This window comes from Suncus etruscus, chromosome 7 (assembly GCF_024139225.1).
Source record: "Suncus etruscus isolate mSunEtr1 chromosome 7, mSunEtr1.pri.cur, whole genome shotgun sequence".
NCBI lineage: Eukaryota > Metazoa > Chordata > Mammalia > Eulipotyphla > Soricidae > Suncus > Suncus etruscus.
Window position 1 is genome coordinate 7,240,633 of NC_064854.1, and position 26,164 is coordinate 7,266,796.

General features: G+C 51.6%; 1 protein-coding gene across 2 annotated transcripts; it reads right to left on the bottom strand.

Moving 5' to 3' along the window:
- Nucleotides 1-3,829: 3,829 nt before the first annotated feature.
- On the bottom strand, nucleotides 3,830-24,738 carry STX16 (syntaxin 16). 2 transcript variants are annotated; one of them, XM_049776359.1, is made up of 8 exons: nucleotides 24,594-24,738; nucleotides 11,376-11,483; nucleotides 10,867-11,007; nucleotides 10,011-10,176; nucleotides 9,071-9,162; nucleotides 8,344-8,487; nucleotides 7,018-7,098; nucleotides 3,830-4,554 (listed from the first exon to the last, which is right to left on the bottom strand). In XM_049776359.1, exons 1-8 carry the CDS (start codon nucleotides 24,672-24,674, stop codon nucleotides 4,450-4,452), a joined length of 918 nt encoding a protein of 305 aa, XP_049632316.1. In that variant the 5' UTR covers nucleotides 24,675-24,738; the 3' UTR covers nucleotides 3,830-4,449. The 2 variants fall into 2 exon arrangements, with proteins under 2 accessions (XP_049632316.1, XP_049632315.1); XM_049776358.1 differs by having other exon boundaries at nucleotides 24,531-24,738.
- Between the last annotated feature and the right edge of the window lie 1,426 nt (nucleotides 24,739-26,164).

The following is a 26,164-nucleotide window of genomic DNA, read 5'->3' on the forward strand; positions in this document are numbered from 1 at the left end:
TGGAAAGAGAATGAAGTGTTTAACGGCTGACACACAGTCATAAACAACTCCAGCCCCCCATGTGATTCAACGTACACACAAGCACAGTGCTAAGTTGCAAAACATAAACAGCCAGCGGGGCTGGTTTGCTGAGCGAGTCCCAGACACGGACACTTCTGATAACTCATCGATGACTTGGCACCACCCCAAAGCAGAACATTTTCCGGGCATCACACCCAGCAGTGCTCAGGGCTTAGATGCTCAAGGGCCATTCTTGGGGCTCATGGGCTCACAGGGAGTGATGGGGATCAAACACAAGTTGGCTATGAGTAACCATCAACACAGAACATTTTTCCAATTTATTTTGGGGGGTCTGAGCCTCTCCCTTTCCAGATTCTTCAGGCTTTTACTCCTGGTTCTGGGCTCAGGGGACCCTCTGCGGTGTTGGGGAGCAAACTCCAATTGGCTGTGTGCAAGACAAGCACTCACCCTGCCATCCTACCGCCAGCCCCAGAGCAGACACTCCTAAGGCTGGTCCTAACGTGTTTCTCAAAAGGACATCCCAGCAGGGATGAGCTGTGTGTAGGTCTGACTGTCAGAACAACAAGCCAACCCCAAAATTATGTGCAACGACCAGGAGCGACTAGCAGTTCAGACTGGGCTCCAGTTAGCACTGGGAGAGGCCCAGCTCTTGATTCAGCAGGTGAAAGCTGCCCGAAGCCTGTTCTAGAACCTGTGGGCACTCAAATGGAACGGCGACAGGTCAAGGCCTCGGGCAAGTGGCACTGCAGGTGTGGGCCCGAGTTTTGGCAGCTCTGCTCATAAACTGCGGCTCCTAGATGCTTCTAGGCACATCACACAGGGTTGCTGTCCGGATATTTGCAACATTAGAGGGCAGGGTCTCTCCCACACCACCAACAGTGGCCACTTTGTTCCTGTAGCCTACTGGGGAGGTGGTGTTTCAGGTTCAATCCAGAGGCTGTGTGGAGGTGGCAGGGGCAGGCTCCTTCTGTTACCACAAGTGACAGCCGTGTTGGTGCAGCTTGGGGTTGGTGGCCCTAAGTTGTCTCCTATTTCCTGTTGCAGACCAAAGCCTCCACTTAGGCTTCTACCCACATTTTACCTCCCTGGCCCTGCCGGCACCACCTCTGGTATGTTCTCACCCTGAGCATGCAGCTCCTGCCTCAACATAAGGAACAGACTGGCACAGACTGTCCCGGAGCCATCGGTGCTTGAAGTGCAGCAGTCCCCCCATTCCCGAAGCCTTTGAACCTCCCGAGCCATTTAGACATGGACGATTTCCAGAGCATTCAAGAATCTTTTCTCGGTAAAGCATGTCTGCCCACCTTTTTTTTTTTTTTTTAACATATTTTTTAAACTTTTATTTATTAATTGATTAGTTGTTGGGCCACATCCAGCATTGCTCAGGTGTTACTCCTGACTCTGTAGTCAGAAATCGCCCCTGGCAGATTGGGGGACCATATGGAATGCCGGGATTCAAACCAGGTCCTTCCTGGGTCAGCCACAGGCAAGGCAAATGCCCGACTGCTGTGCTATCTCTCTGGCCCCATGTGTGCCCGTCTTGGAGGTGCCCAAATGCTTCTTGGTATGTACAGACGTGTCCACATTCTCATGAGAGAAGAATCACCCGTCTTTGGGGCGGCAACACTTTTTGTCTATGGGACAGCAGGCAGATTTGACATCCTTTGAAAAGTGTCCGTTAGCTCGACCCAAGGACACGAGGTCAGCAGCCTCGCTCCCCGTACACACACGCGCGAGGGCCCCGTCGTCAACAGCAAGATGCGGATCACCAGATGTTCTTTAATCTGCAGGTCTGCTTTATTGTACAAAAAATTTCCAGTAACGGTAAATCAGTTGTAAAAAAGGATGACAGCAACAACACAACAAAAGGCATTTGGGATAGAAGTGCTTCACTAATTGCTTTATTTAAGCACACCGGGAGAGGAAAAAAAAGTCTTATCTGTCCAATTAGGTTGGAAGGGTTTTATTACCTTGACGAAGCCATTAGCTGGGATAAAACACTGAAAGCACTCACGTCCAAACAAATAAATAATGCTCTCTCAATTAGCAGAGAAAGTGGGAAATCTGTTAAATCGGGGACACACGTGCCGCTTCGCAGCCAAGGTGAGGTACCCCCAACCCCCGCGTGAATAAAACAAGAGGCAGCAGATTCCAGTCAATCGGGAGCTGGGGGGCTGGCAGAGCTGCGGGGACGGTCTAAGAGCAGGTGTCCTGAGGCAGGAGGACCCCATCACACACTCCTTCTTACTTCCCCAAAGGTGCTACTTTTCCCCAAGAGGAAAACAGTGTTTTCAGGAGCTCCCAATTCGGCACCCAGGTCCTGACATCAGACGCACCCTTGGTCCCCCAAGATCCTGGAGCTTTTTTCTTCTTCTTCCGGGGGGGCCACACCTGGTGGTCCTCAAGGGTTACTTCCTGGCTCTACTCAGTAATTACTCCTTGCAGTGCTCAGGGGACCCTATGGGATACCAGGGATCGAACCCAGATCAGCTGTGTGCAAGGCAAATACCCTCCCCACAGTGCTACCGCTCCGGCCCCTTCTGGAGCCATTTCTGATCAGACCATGATTACAGTGACCAACCCCAGCCACGGGAAAAGTCCAGAATCAGGAAATGGGGCCCCTTGGCAGGCACCACCATCTCAGTTCACCCCTGGGGCTTCTCAGCATGCCCACACCGAGGTTGGGGACGACTGGACACCAAAAAACCTCTCCCCAAAGTTGCCCGCAGCCCCTTCGGGGTGATGGAGGAGCACTTTCTCTGCAGTACAGTGCGGGGAAAGCAGGGAACTGGCCCTGGGCCCTGCCGAGTCATGCTCCAGCCTGGAGAGTACCCTCGGACTCTTCCCTGGTCTTTCAACTAACAGTGGCAATCCGTCAGTAAGGTCCGAGTTGCCTCCTGAAGTGCAACAGCTAGTCCGTCCCACGGTCACGCTGTCTGCTGCGAGATAGGGACATGGAGGCGGGATTTAAGTGGGGCTTGAAGCCAAATCTGTTGGGACAACTTGAATCTCTGAACCTGAGTTTGAAGTTTCTGGAAACTATCTGAAAGTCGACTGGAGCCATTTTTCATGGCTGGTCTGAATACAGCAGAGTTGACCTAAGGAGGCCAGGCTCATCTTAAAACTGTCTGAGGAGGAAGAAGGGTGGAGAGGCCGTCAGCAAGCAGAGACCACCCAGACCACCGTCTCCGGGCCAAGGCCAAGCCAAGGGCTCCGAGCTCACCTCCTGCCCCGAAGGACCCCACAGGCCCCGGGGGCAAATAGCACCAAAGTGGTCACAGGTACAGAAGCAATGGGGACTTGGGACGGTCTGATGTGCACTCAGACACACGGGGACCCAGCGGCTCCCACGAGCTACTTCCTGAGCAGGGTAAATGGCGTGAGAGAGCCAATAAATCACCCCCCGGGTAGAATATTTGACTCTGCAATGGAGTGGTGTTTAGTTAATCATTTGAGACCCGCTAATCCGAAATGGGGTGGCCCATTTAGAACGGCCTCTGTGTAAATTCACAGTTCATTAGATGGAGTCTGGTTTGAGCAGGCCGGGCTGGGAATAACGACAGGGCAGGGATGGCTGCGGACCGACGCGGGACGGACACGGCCTGACCCGGCCAAGCTCGTTCCCTCTGAATGACGCCGGGCTTACCCTCGTCGCTCACAAGCAACGTTGGGGTTTCGGGGGCCCTGACCGCCACCTTCTTTTTTTATTCACGGCCGGAAATAGGGTGCACAGACCGTAGATGAGAAATACGCCATTTACAATTCATTGAAACTTATGAAGCTGTTTTAACTGGCCCATCTCAATGTGTTGATTAACATCAATGATGGTTTCTTATTTTTCACACTTTGTTACTCTGATCATTAACAGTGATGGAAAAGCGAAATTAAGTTAATGGGGAATGGATTATAAATTCTTAAAGGGTTTCTCTCAGTTTGTTTTCAACTGGAAAATATATGAGAAAGATGAAGGGTTGATTTTTGGGTTTTGATTATTATTATATATATTTTTTGCTGTTATACATAATTTTTTGGAACTGAATTTCTCAAAAATCAGATGGCTTCATTTCCCCCCACCAACATTACATGAACATGCTCCTCAGAGACGACGAGTGGAAATAAAGTAGCTTATATACACAAATGATGGATGCTGATGGTACCCCGGAGATGGCCACCCGACTCGTCTCTGCCCCTCTCCGAAACAGAACCTCCTCGAGGGAAGACAGAACCCTGAGTCCAGGCTGCGTGGTGGTCCCGGACGGATGAGGGACAGAAGCCCGCTCCCGTGCTGTCTGGACGCCGCCAGCTCGCTCCCCCAACGGGCAGATGCAGACCTGAGGCTGCCCTCAGCGGCAGCCTGGTCCCACCTGGCGTGACCCAGCCTGGCCCCTCGCCGGGACCCTCTCGCGCAGCACACAGCTCCGAGGCCACTCAGCGGGACTTGACGCCAATGAGGACCACGATGAGGATGATGATGATGACAAATAAGATCAGAATCACGAGCATCTTCCGGTTTTTCTTCTGGTACTGCTCTGCCTGCAGGGAGAAGGGTGGAAATGTGGCTTCCTGCCTCAGACCCCACCGAGCCCCCACCGCCCTCGTTCACAGGAGAAACAACCCAGCCTACAGAATGAAGCGCAGGAGGTGTGGCCTAGGGGTGTAGGGTAAGAGACCCCCGAGCTAGGCTTTCTTTCCCAGCTCTCACCCTGCCTGGGCAGCGCCAAGGGGTGGTGGCCAGCCCGAGGGGCGTCCCCACAGGGAGAGCCCAATCCTCAGGCTCGACTGACTAGCAGTGGGTTTTCTAAGCGAGGCTTCAGGTCACCAGGGGAGGGGCCACTTGTCACCCACAAGAGATGGAGGGACCACAGGAATGCCCACGGGGGGCACACAGTGCCCAGGCCCCAGCATCTTTGGGCAAACAGCGCCAGCCTGCACAAGACAGCACTGTGACGTGAGAGAGAGAGAGAGAGAGAGAGAGAGAGAGAGAGAGAGAGAGAGAGAGAGAGAGAGAGAGAGAGAGAGAGAGAGAGAGAGAGAGAGAGAGAGAGAGGAAGAGAGAGGGGGAGAGAGAGGAAGGGGGGAGAGAAGCATGTTTCCTTCTCGAGTAAGTACCTGGGACACCAGGGACGCCAACACTAAATGACAGGTTTTAATACTTCTCAGAATGATTTATAAAACAGAACCACAAACACAATTCCTAGTTCCCACTAGATTTGTGCACCACTGCAGAGAGGCTTCTCCTTAATCTGCGTTCTATTACCAACAATATGTCACTCATTTTGTTTTCTTATTTATGCTACTTTGCTTTGATCTGGTTTGGTTTGGGGCTGTACCTGGCAGTGCTCAGGACACTCATTCTTGCTATGTGCCAGGGATCACTCCTGACACGGCTCGGGGGACGGTGGAGTGGAGCCAGGGATCCACCTCAGAATGGCCACACACAAGGCACTATTAGCTATGCTATTGATCCTGCTCCATTTTAATTTTCGTTGTGGTTTTTGGATCTCAATTGGGGGTGCTCAGGGCTCACGCCTGGAGGGGCTCAACGAACCAAATAGGGTGCAGGGATCTAAGCGGGGTCAGCCAGGTGCAAGACCAGTGCCCTCCCCGCTGTACTATCTCCCTGGTCCCCTCGGTTGTTTTAAATCAACCCAACACAACGTGAGGTCAGGGTGTTCGTGTGAGAAGAAGGCCCTTCCACATAAAGGCAAGCTCCAGAGAGCAGTGCCAGGGCCGTTATGCGATCCAGCCCGACCACCTGCACACACAGCACAGCCCTTTTAGACAATGGAGCCCTCGCCTCTCAGGAAAGCAAACAGGCTCGAGGACAATGACAGAGCAGCGCATCGGTGAGTCAGAAAAAAAAAAAAAAAACACTCATTCTGTGACCAGAAATAGCCACTGGGTCTCAGAGACACAGGAAATGGACAGAGTGTGGTTCAAATGAAACCAGACTGGAGGTCGCTGAGCGTGGCCCTTTTCATCTGAGAGACACTGGAGAATGTGGCTTTATTCCTCATCCATACATAGTCGAGATGACACGGCTTCTTAAATGGCTTGTATTTATTTAAAAAAACATAGAAATATTACTGAAATATAGCCACTTCCTAGCAAAAAAGGAAATTATTATTCGGGTCCAGCGAGGTGGCGTTAGAGGTAAGGTGTCTGCCTTGCCAGCGCTAGCCAAGGAAGGACCACGACCGCGATTCGATCCCCCGCCATCCCATATGGTCCCCCCAAGCCAGGGTCAATTTCTGAACGCTTAGCCAGGAGTAACCCCTGAGCACCAAACGGGTGTGGCCCGAAAAACCAAAAAAAAAAAGAAAGAAAATTATTATTCATACTAAACCAAACGACTCTTTTGAACAAAAAGGTAGAAAGAACTACCCAGATGGACAGTAATATTTAAGAAGGAAAACTGGGTCCGGAGTGAAACACATTGGTCGGGTGTTTGCCTTGCACGCGGCTGACCCAGGACGAACCTCGGTTCGATCCCTGGCATCCCATATGGTCCCCCAAGCCAGGATGATTTCTGAGCACAGAGCTAGGAATAAGCCCTGAGCATCACCTTTTGTGGCCCCAAAATAAAATAAAATAAAATAAAATGAAATAAAAAAGGAAAGCTAGGTATTTTTCTTCTCCAGCACTCATCAGCAAGATGACACAGCCAGAGAGGCCTGAGTCAGCTCTCAGGTTCCAGACTTTAGTAAATGCCTGCTCATCGATTCCCGAAAACCAGAGGGTTTAGCAGGATAAACTATTTTCAGAAGGAAAGAACAGCCCGACTCTTTTGGAATTTACTGTCCCCGACGGATTTCTCCACCATCAATCGAAGAGTGGGGATGCATGTGGGATCATTCACCAGAGAGAAATAGTCCCGGCCCAAGAGCGATGCTCTGGGAGAAAGTCCTGGCCGTTCCTACCCCCAAGAAACTCTAGCAGTTTGTCCCGAGGGAGAAGAATTGAACATGGTTGCTCCAAGTCTCTGCCAGGTATTACCTTGTGAAGCTGCTTCAAGCCATCTTCGGTTTTGATACAGGACTGCTCAACGTTATAGTCGATCCGATCCAGAACGGTGCCCTGAGGAAGAGGCCAGTTAGCAAGCAACAACCTCGACCCGGCAAATCACACTTCAGAAATGACATATGCAAATGGCAGCCGTTGTGACCTAATGACACTGTGAAGGTACACAAGGAGCATTGGCATCCTGTCACCAGACAGGCTCAGGACTTGTGGCCGCCATTGAGGGCAGCTCCTGGAAAAGGCAGAGACCCCCCCCCCAACCTTTCCCTTCTGAAGTTGGGCACCCTGGGCTACGACATCACACTAGAGCCAAGTGGGGCCTTTGAAAATAAGGAAGCAGGGCCCGGAGAGATAGCATAGTGGTGTTTGCCTTGCAAGCAGCCGATCCAGGACCAAAGGTGGTTGGTTCAAATCCCGGTGTCCCATATGGTCCCCCGTGCCTGCCAGGAGCTATTTCTGAGCAGACAGCCAGGAGTAACCCCTGAGCACCGCTGGGTATGGCCCAAAAACCAAAAAAAAAAAAAAAAAAAAAAAAAAAGGAAAATAAGGAAGCAGCAGTGGGGGGTCGGGACTGGGCAAGGGTCCACTCATAATCCAGGGTTTGGGAAAGCAGAAAAGCAGAGAAGGGCCAGTCATGCTAGGTCCCCATCAGGCCCAGAAATGGCTGGCCATGCCATTAAGCGCCAATACCAGGACGCCGAGCCCCGATCCACCGCCTAAGAGGGAGCATGGGCCTCCAGGAGCGTTTTGCGTCTGATTGTACAATCAATTGGTTTCAGCGAGTCGGGGCAGCGGGCCGAGTGGTCGAGCAGGGATCCTAATGGAAATGCACTGTATTAGCGGGGCGGGCAGAGCCTGTTCCTGGGGAAGCAGGAGTCGTTAACGTAAGTGAATCTTCCAGACTCTCAACAAACAGTCCACTCTGCAGCTGGTTTCAGGGGGATCGGGGCCCAAATCCCCACTGGCAAGATAATAAAATACCCTAATCAGATTGGAACAGTGAACACACAATTTAATTCTACTTGAAAGCTAGTGGATGCAGTTGCCCTTATACAATCACCTGCCCAAATTAGCAGGGAAATCTTATCTAGTGCCAGAAACAACTGGGGACGTACGTGAGCAGGCCATCTCGAGGGCCCTGGCAGAGAATATGAGAGACTAGACCAATGTTGACATGTTTTTTTTTTTTAACTTAAAAATATCTATCTTTTTAAAGTCAATGTATATAGGTTCTCGTGTTTGTTATCTCCCTTCCCACCTCCCCTCCCTTCCCTCCCTCTCCTCTCCCCCTCCCCTTTACACCTGTTCCACGATCATTGCTCCCAGGTCCCTGAAGATCTCATTGAGGTCCGAGATGGACTGCACAATCTGCCCGATCTCTCGCTCCCTCTCCTCCACCATCAGCGTGTTCTGTTCCACCAGCACCAACTGGTCGTCCGTGAAACCCTGGTGGCACAAAAAGTTCAGGACCCGTGCGTCACTTTGCAACACCTAGCCACTTGGGGAAGCCAGGACATGGACTGCTGGTGGCACACAGTTCAAAGTAAAGCAGTTGGGAACACTTCTGCACGGCACACGACAACATGCAGCCGCATGCCTTCTTTCCTCCCGGAGGAAGGCCCACGTGGCCCACTAAGCAGGATCTTACAACCGGCCACCGAAGGGCGTGATACCCAAGCTCAGATCAGCACACAGCCACATGAGGGCTCAGCCAGAAAGATCTGGAAGGCCAACTGCCAGGTCTCTCTCTCTCTCTCTCTCTCTCTCTCTCTCTCTCTCTCTCTCTCTCTCTCTCTTTTCTCTCTCTCTCTCCCCCCCTCTCTCCCCCCCACTCTCTCTCTCTCCCTCCCTCCCTCCCTTCCTCCCTCCCTCCCTCCATAGCCCTGAGAAGGAAGGGAAAGTCGGGGCCTTGCTGGAGGTTCTACAAGCAGTAAGGACACCCCCAATCCCCGGCAATACCGCCTGTGAGCACAAGGCCTGTGGCGAGAGAGCATGGCGGGGGCACACCTGAAGTCATCCCATCACGTACCCGGTCATAAAGAGGCTGGTCCTCGCCATCATCCATCAGCGGTACGGACGTATCAAAAAAGTGTTGGGATCGCTCCTCGCGGTTCTTCATGCCTAGGGGAGAAGGAAGTCATGCTACGGGAATGTGCAGATCAGCATGGCCATTGCTGCACCCTTAAAAGGGAGAGGAGACTCAGAGTCGGGGCCAGACTCAACTATCAGAACGGAGCCTTCCCGCAGGCCTCGAAGAAGCCCCTCTCCAGGGGTGGGAGGGGCAATGCGGGGCAAGGGCTTGAGAGCATCGGAGCAGAGTCGCCCCGCGGGGGACAGGGGAAGGAAGTGGCAGCCCAGTTCCCTGGCGGGGACTCTGAGTGACGCAGAATCACTCCATGAGGCGGCTGCGACCAGGCATCATTACTTTTTTTGAAAGTAGTTATTTCTCTCTTGCAGCAGAGCTACTAAGAATTCCAAATGACCCTAATCAAATCTTAGAAGCAATAAAGTGGAAATATAAAGATGCCACTTGTCAGAGGGAATGGGGGGGGGGGCTGTGTTGTAAGGCGAGCGGGGACGCTATGGATTGAGGTGGACTGAGGGAAAGGGACCGAGGAACGGGGCAGGGCGGTGGGTGGCGAGGAGCCAGGGCAGCCCCTGCAAGGTTGCCAAGAGCGTTCGGACACTGTCCTAGCTGGGCCATCTTTTAGGAGGTGGAAACAACCGCTTTCATGTCCTTAGTCGCAGCCATGACCCCACTTCCACATCTAGAAAGGGACCGGCTTTTGGAAAATGCTACAGTCACTTCTAGATTCCTGTGGCTGGCCACAGGCTATGCAGGGCAGAGGGGAGGGAAGGCCGCCCTTGCACCTCCAGGGCTGCACAAACATCTATCGAGGGACGCAAGCTGGAAGGACGACAAGGCCCCAACCAGCTAGCTGTGTGTTCCAGGCTCCTAGGGCACTTACGTTTGAGGTAGGCGGACTGCGCAAGCCGGAAGCTGGTGGACAGTTCCTGCAGAGCCTGCGCCAGGGACGCCACCACATTGCGCAGGAGTCGCTCCTCCTGCTTGGAGCAGGCCCTGCGGGCCCGGCTGGGCAGTGCCTGCACCGCTCGCTGGCATCTGTGGAAAAGCTGAGACAAGCCCGAGGCTAAGTTGGGTGGAAGCAAACGCCCAAGCCAAGCTGGACTAAGCCCTACAGTGCACGGTGGGGGTGGGGGGAGAAGGGGGCAGTCTTCCTGTGGGGAACAGAAGCCAGAGTGGCCCCGAGCTTACTCTGAACGTGACCTGAGTAGCCAGTCATGAGCCGGCACTGCGAGGCCATGGGTAGGGCCCGTGCTACTGGCGGGTTCTGCCGTCGAACACTCCCTGGAGTCCCCCATATCCGGATCCCGGGGGGGTACTGTCACTCCCCTCCCAGGGTCAAACGAGAAGCGCCCAACACCTAGGCCTGAATCCTCATACCACAAGCACCCACAGGGATGTCAGCGCCCAGAGTGATTTAAACACGGCAAAAGAGTACTAGAGTACTGAGCTCCGGGAGAGCTTCAGATCTGGAAACAGCTCCCCTTGTTCCCAGGATGTGGGAGACACCCTGGACCGGAGTGGGGAGAGTGCGGTGGGGGTGAGGGGGTGGAATGGAGTCTAGTGTGGAGCAAAAGCAACGGCAGTTGACAACCGAATAAACAACAACTGCCCTGCATGACAGTCTTGGCCCAGACTCCCGATAGGCCCATGGTCGGGTCAACCCACCTCCACGAGCACCGCGACCCTGGGAAGGGCACCCACCAATGCCCAGCCAGGGCGCCCAAGCCCACACTCACCTGAGTGATCTCCTGGGTGGTGATCTCGATGGCATGCTCCTGCTCGCTGCTATCGTCCAGGGTGGGCCTGTTTAAGTGCTGGTCGTGCAAACTGGCCAGTTCCTTCATCTTCTGTTTGATCCGGCCAATGTCATACTGGATCTACAGAGACGAGGTCACCAGCTGGCGGTGGGTGTCGAGGAGAGTCAGCCCCGTGGCAGGGGCCACGAGCGACTTGCGCTCAGAGCCACCAGGATCTCAGCCCTGCCCCTTACTTGTGCTTCTTGCTATGATTCGGATGTTTGTCACTGAAACCCTCCCTAACCATAGGGCTACACCCCACCCCAGCCCCAGAGTATAAACTAAACAGACCCTAAGTATTTCTAGGAACACACATTCAAGTCAGACAGGTCAGTTTTACTGGCATGCGACGCTCTTCAAATGTTAGTGCCACAATTAGCAAAAAACAAACAACAACAACAACAACAAAAATAACCCAAGAGAGAGCATAAAATTAATATTCAACTTACTTCGTCGACTCCGTCCACCCACTTGGGAGGGGACAGTTTTGTAACGCCAATCGCAGCCTCTGGGTCCAAACTGATGCCGGACACCAGAGCCATACGGTCATCGGCGAGCTGGGAGGAAAGGAAGGAACGTGAAAAACGATCACTCTGACGCCATCCCGAGCAGCCCAGGCCTACTCCCTCTGACTGAAATGGAGCTCCCAGCGCTACAGAAGTCTAGGGGTGGAGGCCAGAGCAATGCTGCAAGTGGTAGGGCATTTGCTTTGCAAGTGCTAACCTAGGACAAACGGCGGTTCGATCCCCCAGCATCCCATAGTCCCCCAAACCAGAAGCAATTTCTGAGCGCACAGTTAGGAGTAACACCTGAGCATCACTGGTTGTGGCCCAAAAACAAAAAACAAAACAAAAAAAAAGTGACTGCTTGTTGGCACAAATTATCTGGCCTTGGGTACCACTGGGATGCCAATAACCGGGCTTACTTCCATTGGCCATACTTCTTGTGTCATGAGGCTGGTTCGGTTATCTTGGTCACAAGATCAGCAACTGTCAACCATGTGTTAAATGTGTGAACGGACCGCCTGAAACCCTGAGCAAATGATCCACCGTGTGGCAGAGGCGACCCTCTTCCAATCTCCGTGCAATCTCACGCTGCCGCCTCCTTCCCCCCACAAAATGTCCACAGGCAGCGTTTCCACTTATTTCGAAATGATATCGCTGGTTCTTGTTTATTTTACCTACATAATACACTGCCTTAGAAAGCTTTTAACTGAGGGAAATCGAGGGCTGGGCTGGGTTAAGCCAAGGCGCTCTCGTGCCTCAAGGCGGAGTGAGTGTGAAGCTTGAAAGGCTCTCCAGCTGCCCTCCTTCCAGAGCTCAGCATTCATAAATGCCAGTTTCCCAAGACCCGAGTGACGATCAAAAAAATAATGGGAAATGGCATCTAAAAGCCCCTTATAGGTAATAATTTACAAATTGTCTACGGCACACCGTAGGATGGATGAAGAATTTATATTGCTGTTTCTTTCCCAGCCCTGCGTTTATCTAAATGTATTTTTTCCTTCGTTCAGCAAATGTGTTTGTTTGTTTTTTTTCTAACAACAGAGAAGACCAAATTGCAAAATCCACAGAGGAAAGGGGAAAACCAGTTCATAAAGGAAAAACCTCTATTAGCCCTAAATCCTGAACGGAGAGTTGAGGGCAAACAAGCCTGGTCAGCACTGCAACATGCTCCCCTTGGTCCCTCCAAGGTCCCTTGGGGCCTCAGTCTGGGGGTACCTTGAGGCCACAAACTAACGGGGTGTCATCCAACCAGCCCTGGCACTGGCCCTCCAAGTACCAGGGATCACTCACTCCTGACCGCTGTGGGCCCCCTCGTTTATTTCCAAGAGCTCGGTGGTAGGAATTTGGTCCTCTTTGCTATTATTTGCCTCCTTGCAGAAACTAGGGGAGAAACATCATGCCAGCCGGTGAAGCGAGGGGTTGCGAGTCCAGCTTGCCCTGGCCCCCAAATTCTGACTGACAGATGAGAACTTAGGCCTGCTGAGGCCAGAAGCCTCTGGCACTCCCGGGGACAAAACGCAGCCCACCAGGGCCTGCCCAGCAGATAGGATGGAGTGCAGCGCAGCAGCTGGGTGGGGGGCCTGTTCATGCTGCACGTCCTCGGCTCCCCTGAGGCAGTGCAGGGTGCAGGGCACAGACCAGCTGCCTGACCTGAGCTCCCACGCCTCATTTTGCACGAAGCCCGAACTGATAAGACACTTCTTTGGCTCACGCGCGCACGCACACGCACACGCATGGCTCAGAGGCTCCCACCACGCCATTCAAGGGCCTCGTACTGCATGGCCCGAGAGAGAGGGTCTCCAGTCGGAATTTCACGGTTGTTCCCATTTCCAAAAGATGTTGGAAGATGGAAAAGATGCACAATGCTTATATGTGTGTTTATCTGCAACGGGATGGAGATCGAGGTGGTTTGGGGGCCTCGTGCAGCAGTGCTGGGGAAGCCGGCGAGGTGCCCATGGTGCACATACATCAAAACGGAGGCAAAGGTCCCTCATCAAACTTGCTCACAGGACTAGCCTCAGGAGCCAGGGGGCTGAAGGCCTGCAGCACCCCCCAAAACACACACACACATAACTCCCCACAGAGGCAAATACCACTGCAAACAACCAAGAAGCTCCCCAGAGCAGATTCTTTGGGGGTGCCGCCTCTGAGGAGTAGTGACCAGGCTCCTCGCTCCCCACAAGATGGATGCGGGCCGGCTCCGAGGAAACGTGCCACTCATTTCAATGCGAAAGCCAGTCATATTGATCGCAATAGGCTCTTTCTTTTTTTTTCAAGGTAGGTTTGGGGAAGAGGAATGAAATAAAATACGAACTATCTGAAATGTGAAATAGAATTTTCTGAAACGTGAGATATGCGATTGATATTATATTTGAAGTGTAAGACCAGCCCCCTTTCTACTTCAGAAACCTCATTTCCCATTGGAAAACCCGTTTTCTTAGCTCTGTACCATCAGGCTATGGCAGTTTTCAAGCTGACATCCGGTGCAATGCAGACCGAACAGACTACCCACTTTTCACTTACTTTTCTTATATGGGTTGAATTTCAATTTAGTACCTTCACTAAACATATATGGATACATCAGGGGTTCCTTACGAACCAGAGCGATAGCACAGTGGGGAAAGCACTGGCCTTGCACACAGCCAGCCTGGGTTGATCCCCGTACCCCATATGGCCAGTCCATATGGGTGTGTGTGTGTGTGTGTGTGTGTGTGTGTGTGTGTGTGTGTTGATCCCAGTATTCCATATGACCAGTCCATATGGGTGTGTTTGTGTGTGTGTGTGTGTGTTTGGTGGGGGATATTAAGGAGAAATCCTCTGTGCTTTCTAAACAAGAGAAAAAACAAACTATAAAAATCATACTTAGGAAGAGTCAAGAGGTTAAGAATTCTTGTCTCAAGAATTTTGCAAAATCTTGACAGACTTGCAGCTCTGTCCTCCAAGGACCAAAGAGGATGGACTATCCTAACCCAGAGCCAGGGAACCCGACCTTATTCATAAATGCATGAAAATTCTGACCAAGGCTGGAATGGCATCTTTGGAGGTCGTTTCTCTGCTCCTTTCACTGGAGTTATCTTTTGCCCTTGATCCAATTTAGTCATTGGCATTTGGCCCTTCTAAGATACCTGACAGGATGGACAAACTCTTGATCTATGGCAGGATCTCTCTCTCACACACACACACCCCAGGCTCCCATGGGAGCTGCCTCTGTGAGAGCAGACCCTGAACACTGGAGAATGAAGGGACACAGCTCAAAGAGATTAGTGTATCAGGACACACACTCACATCCTTCCATAAAATAAACACACCAAGTCCAGCCTCAGGGAGACGCCGACGTCCCCTTGGACGGCCAACCTGGCCTCATGGAGGTCCAGTAGTGCCTGGCCTCACCCATAGATCCCAAGTTCCAGGGAGCAAGCAGTCTCAGCACATCTCTAGAGAGAAGGGGAGCTGGGGGAGTCTTTCCTCACTTCATTCCGAAGCTCCAAAATCGACCCTTTTGACCACTTCTGCAAGAACTAGGGATCAAGGAGAGGGGTAAGCATCCAGACACCAAAATGGGGCACAGAACCTTCCTCTTGTTAGGGGTGACGGGTGGTCTGGAAGGGACTCCAGCAGCAGGGTGGGGAGATCAGGCCCTGCTCCGCTCACAGAAACCGAGGCTCACACTCAGCAAGGTAGTGGCTTTGGTGGTGGCCCCAGATCCCCCTCGACCTCCCAGTCTCCTGGCTAGGGCACCCGAGCATTGGCATTTACTGGGGCAGATTCAGGAAAGTCCACAGGTTAGGGTGTACCTTGGCAATGTCATAGGTTGGGGCAGACCAAAGGCAAGCAGCACCAGGTGCCGTTGCTCAGGGGAAGAACCGGGTCCTGCCAGGGAATCCAGGCTGCCAGTGTGGGTCACACTTGAAGGTCCAGCTGCTTCAGTCCTTTGTGTGCCCAGCTCTGGCTCTCAAGAGGAGCCAGAGTCAGGCCCGGGGCAGGCAGAGACCTGGGAAGTGCCATCTGCCCATGGGCCTGGCTCAGCAGGACCAGTTGAGGCCTGGTGAACAGAGCAAAAGCCACCCGTCCCCGAGTCCTGGGTGCAGCCAAGAGGCCCCTGACAGGCCAGGGAAGGCTGGCCTGGAACCCCCAAATTGTCTTTCCAGAATCAAAGCTACAGAGACGCAGGCGCGCATCTCCACAGAGGGCAGGAAGTGGCTCCCTGGCCCAGCCATTCCTGAAAAGCGCCCGCTCTTCCAAGCCTTCGTGGATTCGCTTGCGAATGTCCAAGAACACGGGGTCCCCATGGCCATGCCACACCCGCTTCCTCCCACATGGTCCTGCGCCGCTTCCAGGCCAGCCTGGGCCCTTCCCAGATGCTGCTGCGGTCATGAGCTAAGGTTTCTGGAAGATTCCTGGCCTCCAGGGATAGGCAAGAGGCCTCCAACCCACCACACTGTGCAAGCCCTGGAGCTACAGGCCTTGCCCTTTCCCAGCCCTGGTGTCCAGTCTTTGGTGGAGGACTGAGTGCTCCAAAGTACAAGCCAGACAGAAGGAGCACAGACCTCAGACCCCTACTGCTGCCCTTCACTCTTCCCCAAGCCAGAAACAGTGATGCTAAACCCTGCTTTGAAGACTCAGGTCACCTGGGCAAAGAGATGCCAGCGCATGAAGTCTGACACACCAGGGACAAGAAAAACGAATGTTAAAAAATGTGGGATTTCTGGGAGCATCGGAGACTGGCTCAGAAACTTCAGAAGAGAGACGGACACAGAGGAAATCGCAAAGCACTGTACCTCATCCAGCTCCTGAAGACAGAGTCGTTCCCAGTGGTCCCATCCAGTTGGGATAGCAAAAAAGAAAGAAGAATGGGGACAGACAGACAAACAGATAGACAAAAGGAGTTTGGTCAGTTGAGCAAATAATGAGAGTTGGCTAAAACAGTTTGTTTTCTATAAAAATTAAGTAAGATATTAACAAAAAAAAACAAAAACAAACCTACCCCCCAACTCTACCACAAAAGGAAAAAAAAGTAACATCATTATTTTTATTTTTACTTACTGTGACTGCTGTGTGTACAACCGAGATAAGGTACACACGTTGCTGAGTGTAAAAATTAAAATACAACAGAAACCAAAGAAACACACAGGGGGTTAGTCTGCTGCACAGGTTTCAAATATCACATTCGATATTCTAGATTCCCCTGCAGAAGATCAAATAAGAGAGCCAGCGGAAATGCTAGCTTGCCACGTCAAATAAATGTACATTGAAAAATGCAAACCAGCCCTGCATGTACGACATGAGAAAATGAACACGCCACAAAAATGTCTCCGGTTGTCCTCTCACACTCACACACACGCACACACATCAGGTGTCTACACGTCCAAAGCCCAGACACGAAGTTATCCAGGGTTAGAAGCAGCCTGAACAAGACAGGTGAGATTAAAAGGCCCCACCGGCTCAACATGTACTAGTGGCTCAGAAAAGTTATTGAGAAAGCTACCATCGTGGCTGGAGAGACAAGGACAGGAGGGGAGGGTGCTGGCCCTGCACAGTCTGTCCCGGTTCAAATCTACATCTTCCTGAGCCAGGAGTAAGCATTTAGTACTACCAGATGTGGTCTAAACCCCCCAACCATTTTAACCCTGCAAAAAAATCTGTCATAAAACAGAACCAAAGGTAAGGATTCATTTCTTTTAAGTGGGGGGTGGGCACGGGAAGAAGCAGCGCCAGCAGCCAGAGACCTGTTTCCATTTAAAACCAAAGGCGCTTTTGGGAATCAATGTGGTGCTTTATCTCCTGAACAGAACAGACATTTACTAATGATAGGTAATCTGAACAACAAGGTGGTTCTGTTGGTCTTTTTTTCCCCTGGTATTGATTACTGAAATAATTAGTGGCGAATTGCAATCATCAACCATGTGGATTTCTTTATGCTTACCAGCACATTTAGAAAGGAAAAAAATAAACCCTCAACTTCTGTAGTCAAAAATTAAATAATGCCCATAAAACTACTCTACCAGGGTCAAAATACTCCTAAACGATGACAGCCATCAAAGTGTCATCTGAGTAACATTGCTCTCTGTAAAAGTGGGATTTGTGGGCTTGCTGGCAAGAGGGAAGTGCTATTTTCCCTGAGAGCCGGAGAAGCCGATGACAAACTCCAGCGACAGCCTCAGCCTGCGGTGATAGGAGAGGACAGCTGGGAGCCTCTTTCATTACCTTTCCCTCGAAAAGGAAAAAGAAAAGAAAAAAGACGCAACACTCCCACCCTTTTCGAAGACCGCATTTTTGCTAAGAAAGCGGGAGGTGTGTTTGGTGATAAAGCAAAATGCCGGGCCACGTCCCTGCTTTCAGCCTCTGACACAGCTGCCCTAGCTGTCCATCTCTGCCCCCGTGTCACCACGGACCACGCATGCCTGTCCCCGCTGTCGGATGAGAGGCAAGGGCAGACTCCACATAGAACATTCTGGGGCTGTATGGGGCTCCATTTACAAAGAGAAAACCAACCCTCTGCCTGTTTTTTCCCTGCCCCTGAGCCTCCTAATGAAATGGCTAGGATGGGGACAGGCCCAGGAGTGCAAGATCTCAGCTCACCTTCTAGCCTCTACATTTTAGGAACAATTTGGGGGAATTATCTGTGAGAGGTGTTGCCCCATCACGCCAGAGCAGGGATTCCACTAACAAGGCCATCTTTTCACACCGGGCCCCTGCCCCCGTATGACAGCTCTGCCAACTCCCGTCACCAAAACTACCAGCAAGTTAAAACCTTTAGAATCCCCATCGGGGAAAAACAAAAACGTAGCTCCACGGAACTCATTCCCAATCCGTCACCTCCTAAATCTTCCAAATGTCTAACTCGAGGCGTTTGACCTGCCCGTGGCATGGGATGGGAGTAAACATGGAGAGACTTCAAGTAGCGCGTGGGGTTGAGAGAGGAAAGGACTTTCTCCGTGAACACTGCAAAAAGTAAGTGGAAACCCATCTGTGTTTACTCAGGAAGTCTGGAAAAGTTGAGCGAAAGGAGTTGGAAGTAGAGGTCCATGCTGGAGCGATATTTACTTTATTTCCGCTCCTGCCAAAAGAAAAGTTGGCCTCCTCTCGAGCCAACAGAGTCCCCTTCTTCTCCAGCAAGCCTCATTGCTCCGAGGGAATCTTTAGGGGCAGAAACACAAATAGATCTAAAGAAAAATCGCCCATGATTTCATCCTCGGAGTAGAAAGACGGCCAATTTTCCACAACATTCAGCCTAGACTCCAACTGAAACCCTTCAGTGAGCAAATGAAAACGGATGGCCCACCACTGCGAAGTGAAATCCAGAAAGAGGTTAGTCTCTTGTCAGAAGAAAAAGGGGGAAAGGAACACTCCTGCCATCCTCCTGCATTTCCTTCCAAATCCCCCAACTCCACTAGCACCCCCAGCAAGCCCCCACCCCCAAACTAGCCTCGTCTCCTAGCTAGGCCTGGAAAACTCCCTGTTCTTATCTGCCCCCAAGAACCCAAACGACAACCACCACCTCCTCACTGAAACTTCGGGTGGAGGAAATGAGGTCACATGTGCCAAGGGCTGGGCACAGTCCTCAGTGAGTCCAGGTAAAGGCCACAGCAGGGCCAGGACGAATCCGAGCTAAGATTAGAAGCCAGGCTCCGGGTCTTGGTGTTTTTAACCCACAGCTCAGCTGCAAGGGTGTTTTTTTTTTTTTTTTTTTCCTATTGCCTTGCCTGGGAACACACCATGTTTTATTAAAAATAATGTGCTACTTTCAAACTAATCTAGGACCAATTAAGTTTAGCTTTCATTTGTGGATTATGCATTATGTTAAAGCAAAGAAGCGATTAGGCCATAAACACTAGCAGAGGAGTGTTTATGCGGCCGTGATGCATGCTCCTCTGTTAGGGCCAATCTGAGATCACAGCAGATCACAGCAGGCACAGAGCAGCTCCTCAGATAGCAACTGTGACTTTTCCTCCTTGGCTTCAAACCCAGCATATCGTCGGGTGGGAAACAGGCTTTGACGCCGGGAATTCCTTCCAGCTCCTTCTTGCTGCAAGAGCTTGAAGGAGGTGCCCTGCTGCACTCCAACCTGCCCTTGGCCACTGTTGGCTCCACAGCCCCAGCACAGTGTGGGGAACAGTCTCTGAGGATGTGTAAGAGTGCTCACTGGGCCACACGCAGGCACTCCCAGGCCACTGGCCAAATCCTCTCCAAGCCAAATGACAGCCCAGGCTGCAAACTCAGCCTGGAAAGCCCGTCAGAATCAAAGTGTGGGGAACTTGTGAATGCACAGGGCCACTTGGAAACCACCAAGTTCAATTCCCTTAACTCACAAGCAAGGCAGAAGACAACTAAGAGATACAGGGTTTGTCCTAAGATCCTTCCTCGATCAGCCAGAGTGAGAATTTAGCAGCCCTGAATCCCCAGACTTTGGAGAGTCAAAGCCCCACTGTCCCCTCCCAATAAACTGAGGCTAGAACAGAATGAATGAGATTGGCCCACAACTGCATTTTGCCAACCTTTCGCTAAAAGAGAAATCCAATAACTCTTCTGTTCTGAACTAAAATTTTACTCAAATTCACACAACAAAGAAAGTTATAACTGAGTTAGAATTCTTTTTCCTTTTTTTTTGGTTCAATTCTAGGTGCTGGCCATTAAAAAGTCTGCAGAAAAAACTAAACTTTACTCAGAGTGCCTGAGCCCGGATACTGAGCACAGAGAAAACACTTGGGACCAGACGGCAGAAAAAAGGCTCCCTGAAGCAGAGACTTTGCAGAAGCCAGGAACCCGATCCCCAGGACACACACAGCAAGGGATAGAGCCAGAGACTTGCTCCCAGCCTGCAGGAGGGCGATTCCATGGCTGACAAGACTTCCTAGTCTGCCACCGATATCGGGGTCACGCAGGCAGGCAGAGGGATGGACCAGAAGTGGGCTAAAAGGACCACAGACTCCACAGTTTCTTTACTGACCATCCTCTGTGAATTCCTCCCAGGCGAGATTCAGTGACCCCAATCCTGCAGGGAGCTGTCTGCATATGGACAGAAATAAAAAGACCTCAATATTCTGCACAAAACTACCTCCACCTTTTTTCCCCTTAAACTAAAATAAAAAGGAAAAAGAGAGAGAAAAGGAAGAAAGAAGAAGAAAAAAGAAAAAGAAAGAAGAAAAAAAGCAAATTTGAATATCTCGGATACACACAAGATACACACAAGACAATCTTGCATCATTTTCCAGCCTTTCCCTTCAATAAGGATACAAAATTCCAAGTTTTTAACCAAACCCCCCCAAAAAAACCCCACAACAACAACAACAAAAACCAAATTACTGTACATGGAATTTAGGTGCAGATGTGAGAGAGAAGAAATACAGACACCAAAATCTCTTACAGCTTTCTTTAAGAATTATCATTTTCTGGTGGTGATTTTTTAAAAGTTAAATTCTCCAGTTTACTTTTTTCCTAATGCTCTGATTTTTAAATAAAGAATGAGACATTTTTCTCTTTCTGTGGGCTTATTTGTATTTTTTTTTAACAAATTGTGTTGCTTCCGTTTTTATAATTTAGAAATATCACTTTTTCAAGCCTAAATTTTAAAAAGAAAAATGGCATAATGTCCCCCACAAATTCCTCAATATTTAACAGCTAGTAATAACTTGTCTTATTGATTTCCTTGAGTGGATAGGACTGAGCAGACTTTTCATATTGTTTTAGCAGTAGCGAAATATCCACCTTTCACTGCTCAACATTTTCGGTTGTTCCGAAAGAAACCCAGCAAATTTCCTTCATTGTAATTAGCTTAATTAACTCGCCAGCCTCCGTCCCCTCTACTGCCCTGTCCCTATTCAAATGTGGCAGCTGCCCGGGTATTATTATTCGATTTGCTACATGATTTGCAAATGTCCACATCTGAAACGAGGTTTTAAAATTTTTATGAGCTAGGTAGGCAATGAAAAACAATGTATTAATTATTCAATCCAGTTCTTGGAAAATTGTGTCTGACATGGGTTTGCGCCTGCAAAGTTTTGAAGCATTTTTTCCAACTTCCAATAAAGTGGGGGAAAAAAATTGTAGCCTGGAGTGTGCAGGAAATTCTTTAGCAGCAGCAGCAGCAATGGGCAGCAACTAAGAGATGTTTTTACTTCACCCCTAAAAAATTTCAGAAACGTCTGATATGCCTTGTGTTTTTAGGAGCACACGCCGATTAAATGATGAAAGTGCTTCCTTTAGTTTTAAACCAGAACTCAGCCCATCTATTTTTGCTTAATTGCAAAGTCTAGCGTTGGAAGATGGTCGCAGTTGACCACGGGAATCTTTTAAATGATCTGATTACCCCTAATGATATAAGCAAGCGATTTAATAGCCAGGCTAATAAAAAGCACGGAATACATTAAGCGTTATAATATCTAGAAAAGGTATCTCATGTTCTGACTTAAATGTGTATTTTGTTAGCCTCAGGAATCTTTTTTTTCCAAGCAATTGTCCGAGGCAGCTAAATACATCTGTCTATTTCTGGCTTATTTTTCCAAATTGTGTGCTTTGGCTATTTTTCATTTGAATTTGCTTATTTATAGTTTTTAATACTTAATTTAAAGAAATGTTTTAAAAAGCCGTTTGCCCGAGAAGCACTTTTAAAGAGCTGCCCGCGTCGGACAACAGTTTTTTTTTTTTCCTACAGCGTCTGATTTCATGATTAATAATAATAAAAGAATATCAAATTACCCGAGGGTCTGGGTGTTTGGAGTCTTACAAGATTAAAAATGTAAAAGCCAACAATGTTTTTCAATCAAATAAAACAGATAAGTTAAAAACAAGCTCGCGTTCTCATGTGTGTGTGTGTGTGTGTGGGTTTTTCCCCCCCCCCACAAAGTAGCATGAAATCAAGACATTTAAGAAACAAGCGGTTTGTACATCTTATTTAACAAAACCCATGCTTCACTAAAGAAACTCGGTCATTTCATTTCCACTCCAATTCTTGGCATAATTATTTCAGAACATTCTTTTCAAAATTAGCGCTGGAATTAACCGTTTCCTTTTTTGCATTTACAAAGCCATTCATTCCTTTCTGTTTACAAATGCTAAAACAGCCCCATTCTCATGCAAATAAAAAAAAACCCAACAGACCCAGGGCCTCGGTTTTCTGGACTTTTGACCCGAGTTACAGTGATTTTATTTCTAAAATTGTTCACGGCTTTTAAAGCCCCTTTTCTCTCTCTCAGGGAGCACAAAACACCAAACACATTTCCACTTGTGATTTCCAGAAAGGGGGAAAAAAAACCCTGTCTTTGTAGATAACCGAGACACGAGATGCAATTTGGTTAAGTATTTAGATGAAGTAGTAAAATAATTAGAAGGCAAACAGTTGCTGAGAAAGACGCCCCAGCTCCCAAGGCTGAGGCAGGTTTCAAACATTAATTCCTGGGACTGTACTCCTGGCTTGAGCCTGGCCAGGCCGTCCTGCTCCAGGGCTGCCTTGCTTGGGAAATGTTGTGTGTGCTCAATTCTTAAACTTCAGGGGTCTACGAAAGATATTGGAGCACATGGGGGTCCCACCACCGTTTGGCTGAGATCAATCCTGCAGCCCCAGCCCCTTGCACCCCTACCCTGGGGAGCAGGAACCCCAGGCTCAAGGCATTAAGGAGGTAACGTGGAGGATCCTACAGCAATAAATAGGGGGAAAAAAAAAACAGCCCAATAAAGGTACAATCGAGTATTCTACTAGACTTTCCTCTAGAAGATTCTACAGCTGGAGTTCAGGTTCATGAAGTGAGATGAAACACAAATACACACACACTCTGAAATAGACCATCAGGTCCATGAAATGAAATCACAGTCACACACACACACATACATCAGGGTCATGAAATCACACACACACACACACACACACACACACACACACACACACACGAGTCTGCAGGCTCATTTCCCATGCACAACACGTTTTGTGTTTTCAAAGTTGCAGTGGAGGTAAAAGCCGCGTTTCCGGTGCGGCCCTGGACGCCTCCCCAACAGCGCCCCTAGGAAGGCCTCAAAAACTCGCACCCCTAATCTAGGCAGAGCCAGGCCTGGCTCCCACACCGAGGGAGGAGGGAGGAGGGAGGAGGGAGGAGGGAGGAGGGAGGAGGGAGGAAGGAGGAGGGAGGAAGGAGGAGGAGGAGGAGGCGTGGGGAGGGAGGGAGCCAGGGAGGGAGGGGGAAAAGAGTGAGAGAGAGAGGGCGGGGAGGGAGGGAAGTGGAGAGAGATGGGAGGGGAGGGGAGGGAAGGCCTCAGCTAGGCTAAGGCAGGCTCAGATTGGGGGTGCAAGTCCCCAGTCTGCAGCCCTCACATAAACTTGCACTCCAGGGAGGAGGAGGAGGAGAAAGAGGAACCCCCACCTCACCTCTGAATGCCCTGCCCACCCCAGGATGGGACCCCACCCCCAGGGTGTGCTGTGTGTGTGTTGTAGTGTGTGTGTGTATGGGACTCCCAACCCCAGGGTGTGCTGGGTTTGTGTGTGTATGGGACCCCAGCCCCAGGGTGTGTGTGTGTGTGTGTGTGGAACCCCCAAACCCAAGGTGTGCTGGGTTTGTGTGTATATGGGACCCCATCCCCAGGGTGTGTGTGCGTGCTGTGAGTGTGTATGGGACCCCACCCCCAGGGTGTACTGTGTGTGTGTTGTAGTGTGTGTGTTTGTGTATGGGACCCCCAACCCCAGGGTGTGCTGGGTTTGTCTGTATGGGACCCCATCCTCAAGGGTGTGTGTATGGGACCCCAAAAGGGTGTGGTGTGGTGTGTGTGTGTGTGTGTGTGTGTGTGTGTTTCTGTTGGTATATATTTCTATTTGTGCATTTCTCTGAGTGTTTGTGTGTGTGTGTGTGTGTGTGTGTTTGTGTGTGTGTGTGTGTGTGTGTGTGTGTGCCATGCCACCTCTCTCTCTCCTTTTCCAGCTGCTGCAGCTGCTTCTTAGGTTTTGCTCTCTGCATTTTGGGAGTGCAAGTCCCTGCAGCTCCATCAGCTGGAGAGCAAGAGAGAGCGGAGCCAGGCCTGGGCCTAAGGAGGCCCGGAGCCCCACAGGGAGCCCCAGACCGGGTGTGGGCGGCGGAGGCGATGTGGGGGGCGGACGGACGCGTGGGGGGCACTCACCGCAGCCCGGCTACGAGAGCGCGGAGGAGGGCGAGGAGGGCGGCAGGCGCTGAGGCTACTCACTTGCTCGGCCAGCAGCTGCCGGCTTTGGACCGAGTGGTTCCGCAACAACAAGAAGGCGTCGGTCAGACGCCGGGTGGCCATGGTGTCCCCCCTGAACCCTCGACCCTCAACCCGACCCCAAGCTCACCCAGGCCCACCCCAGCCACCCAGGGGGAGAAGGGGACCCCAAAGCTCAGGGGGGTGTCCTGATTGAGGGGGGGATCAAAAACTGGGCCTAGGACAGATGGGGGGGGAATCAAGACCACCCCAGACTCACCAGGGGCAGAGGGGACCCCAAAACCCTCAGGGGTGGGTGTCCTGATTGGGGGGGAATAAAAAATGGGCCTATGGGAGGAGATGGGGGGCATCAAGCCCACCCCAGCCCTGCACCCAGGGGAAGAGGGGGACCCCAAAACCCTAAGGGGGAGTGTCCTGATTGGGGGGATCAAGAATTGGGCCTGTGGCAGGAGATGGGGGGATCAGGCCCACTCCATCCCACCTAGGGGGAGAGGTGAGCCCCAAAACTCAGGGTGTGGTGTCCTGATTTGGGGGGATCAAGAACTGGGCCTATGGCAGGAGATGTGGGGCAGGACCCCTCCAGGCACCAGAGCTGAGCTGGGCCGGCCTGCAGCCCCCCTTTCCCCTGGGAGCCCCGACCCCGCCTCGAGGCGCCGGGCACGGGCTCTAGAGGCCCCCGGAGCCCCCCGATCCTTTCGGGGTTCGGCCCCCAGACGGGCCTCGCGCGGCCCACTAGGCCTTGGCCGCCCGCCCCGCCCCGCCCGCCCCGCCCGCGCCCAGCCGGGCGGAGGCTGCTGCGGCCCCGCCCCGGGTCGGGCAGGGAAGGGTCGGGGTCGGGGTCGGCCGATCGCGCCCCGCCGCTCCCGCCCCCGCGGCCCCGACGCCAGCCCGCCCGCCCGCCGCCGCCCGCCCGACGCCGCCGCAGATGCCGGCCGGGCCGCTTCCGCCCTCGGTCCGTCCCCGCGGGTCCCCCAGGCCGCTTCCGGTGCGCGTCCGTCGCGCCGTCCCCCGGAGCCCGGCACCCGGCGCCCAACGTTCCGGGTGGGCAGACAGCAGGGCTGCGTTCCCTTCGCTTGTTCCTTCTCCTCCTCGACGCTGCAAGGGACAGCCTCAAGAAACATGTGTTTTCGATAAGCTGCCCCGAAGGAAGGAAGGCGGGAAAGAAAAAGGGCTGAAAGCCAAGGGTGTCCGTGGTGCTCACCCTGGGGACAGTGGGGCGCACTCCAGGGCCTCTGGGCAACACTTAGGGGACACCCGGTGGGTCGTGGGGGACTCTCACAGGTCATGCATGGACACTCAGGGGTCGTGGGGAGCACTCAGAGGGAGTGGGGGCACGCAGGGGTCGTGGGGGACACCTGATGGGTCTTGAGGAACACTCACAAGTCGCGGGGTGGCACCTGAGAGGTTGTGGGGAACACTCAAGGACTCAAGGGGTCCTGAGGAACACACTCCAGGGTCGTGGGAAGCAATCTGGGGGGTCGCGAGGAACACTCAGGCGTCGTGGGTGACACCTGAGGGGTCGTGGGGACTCTCAGAGGTCATGACAGACACCCAAGGATGTGGGGAAACTCCTG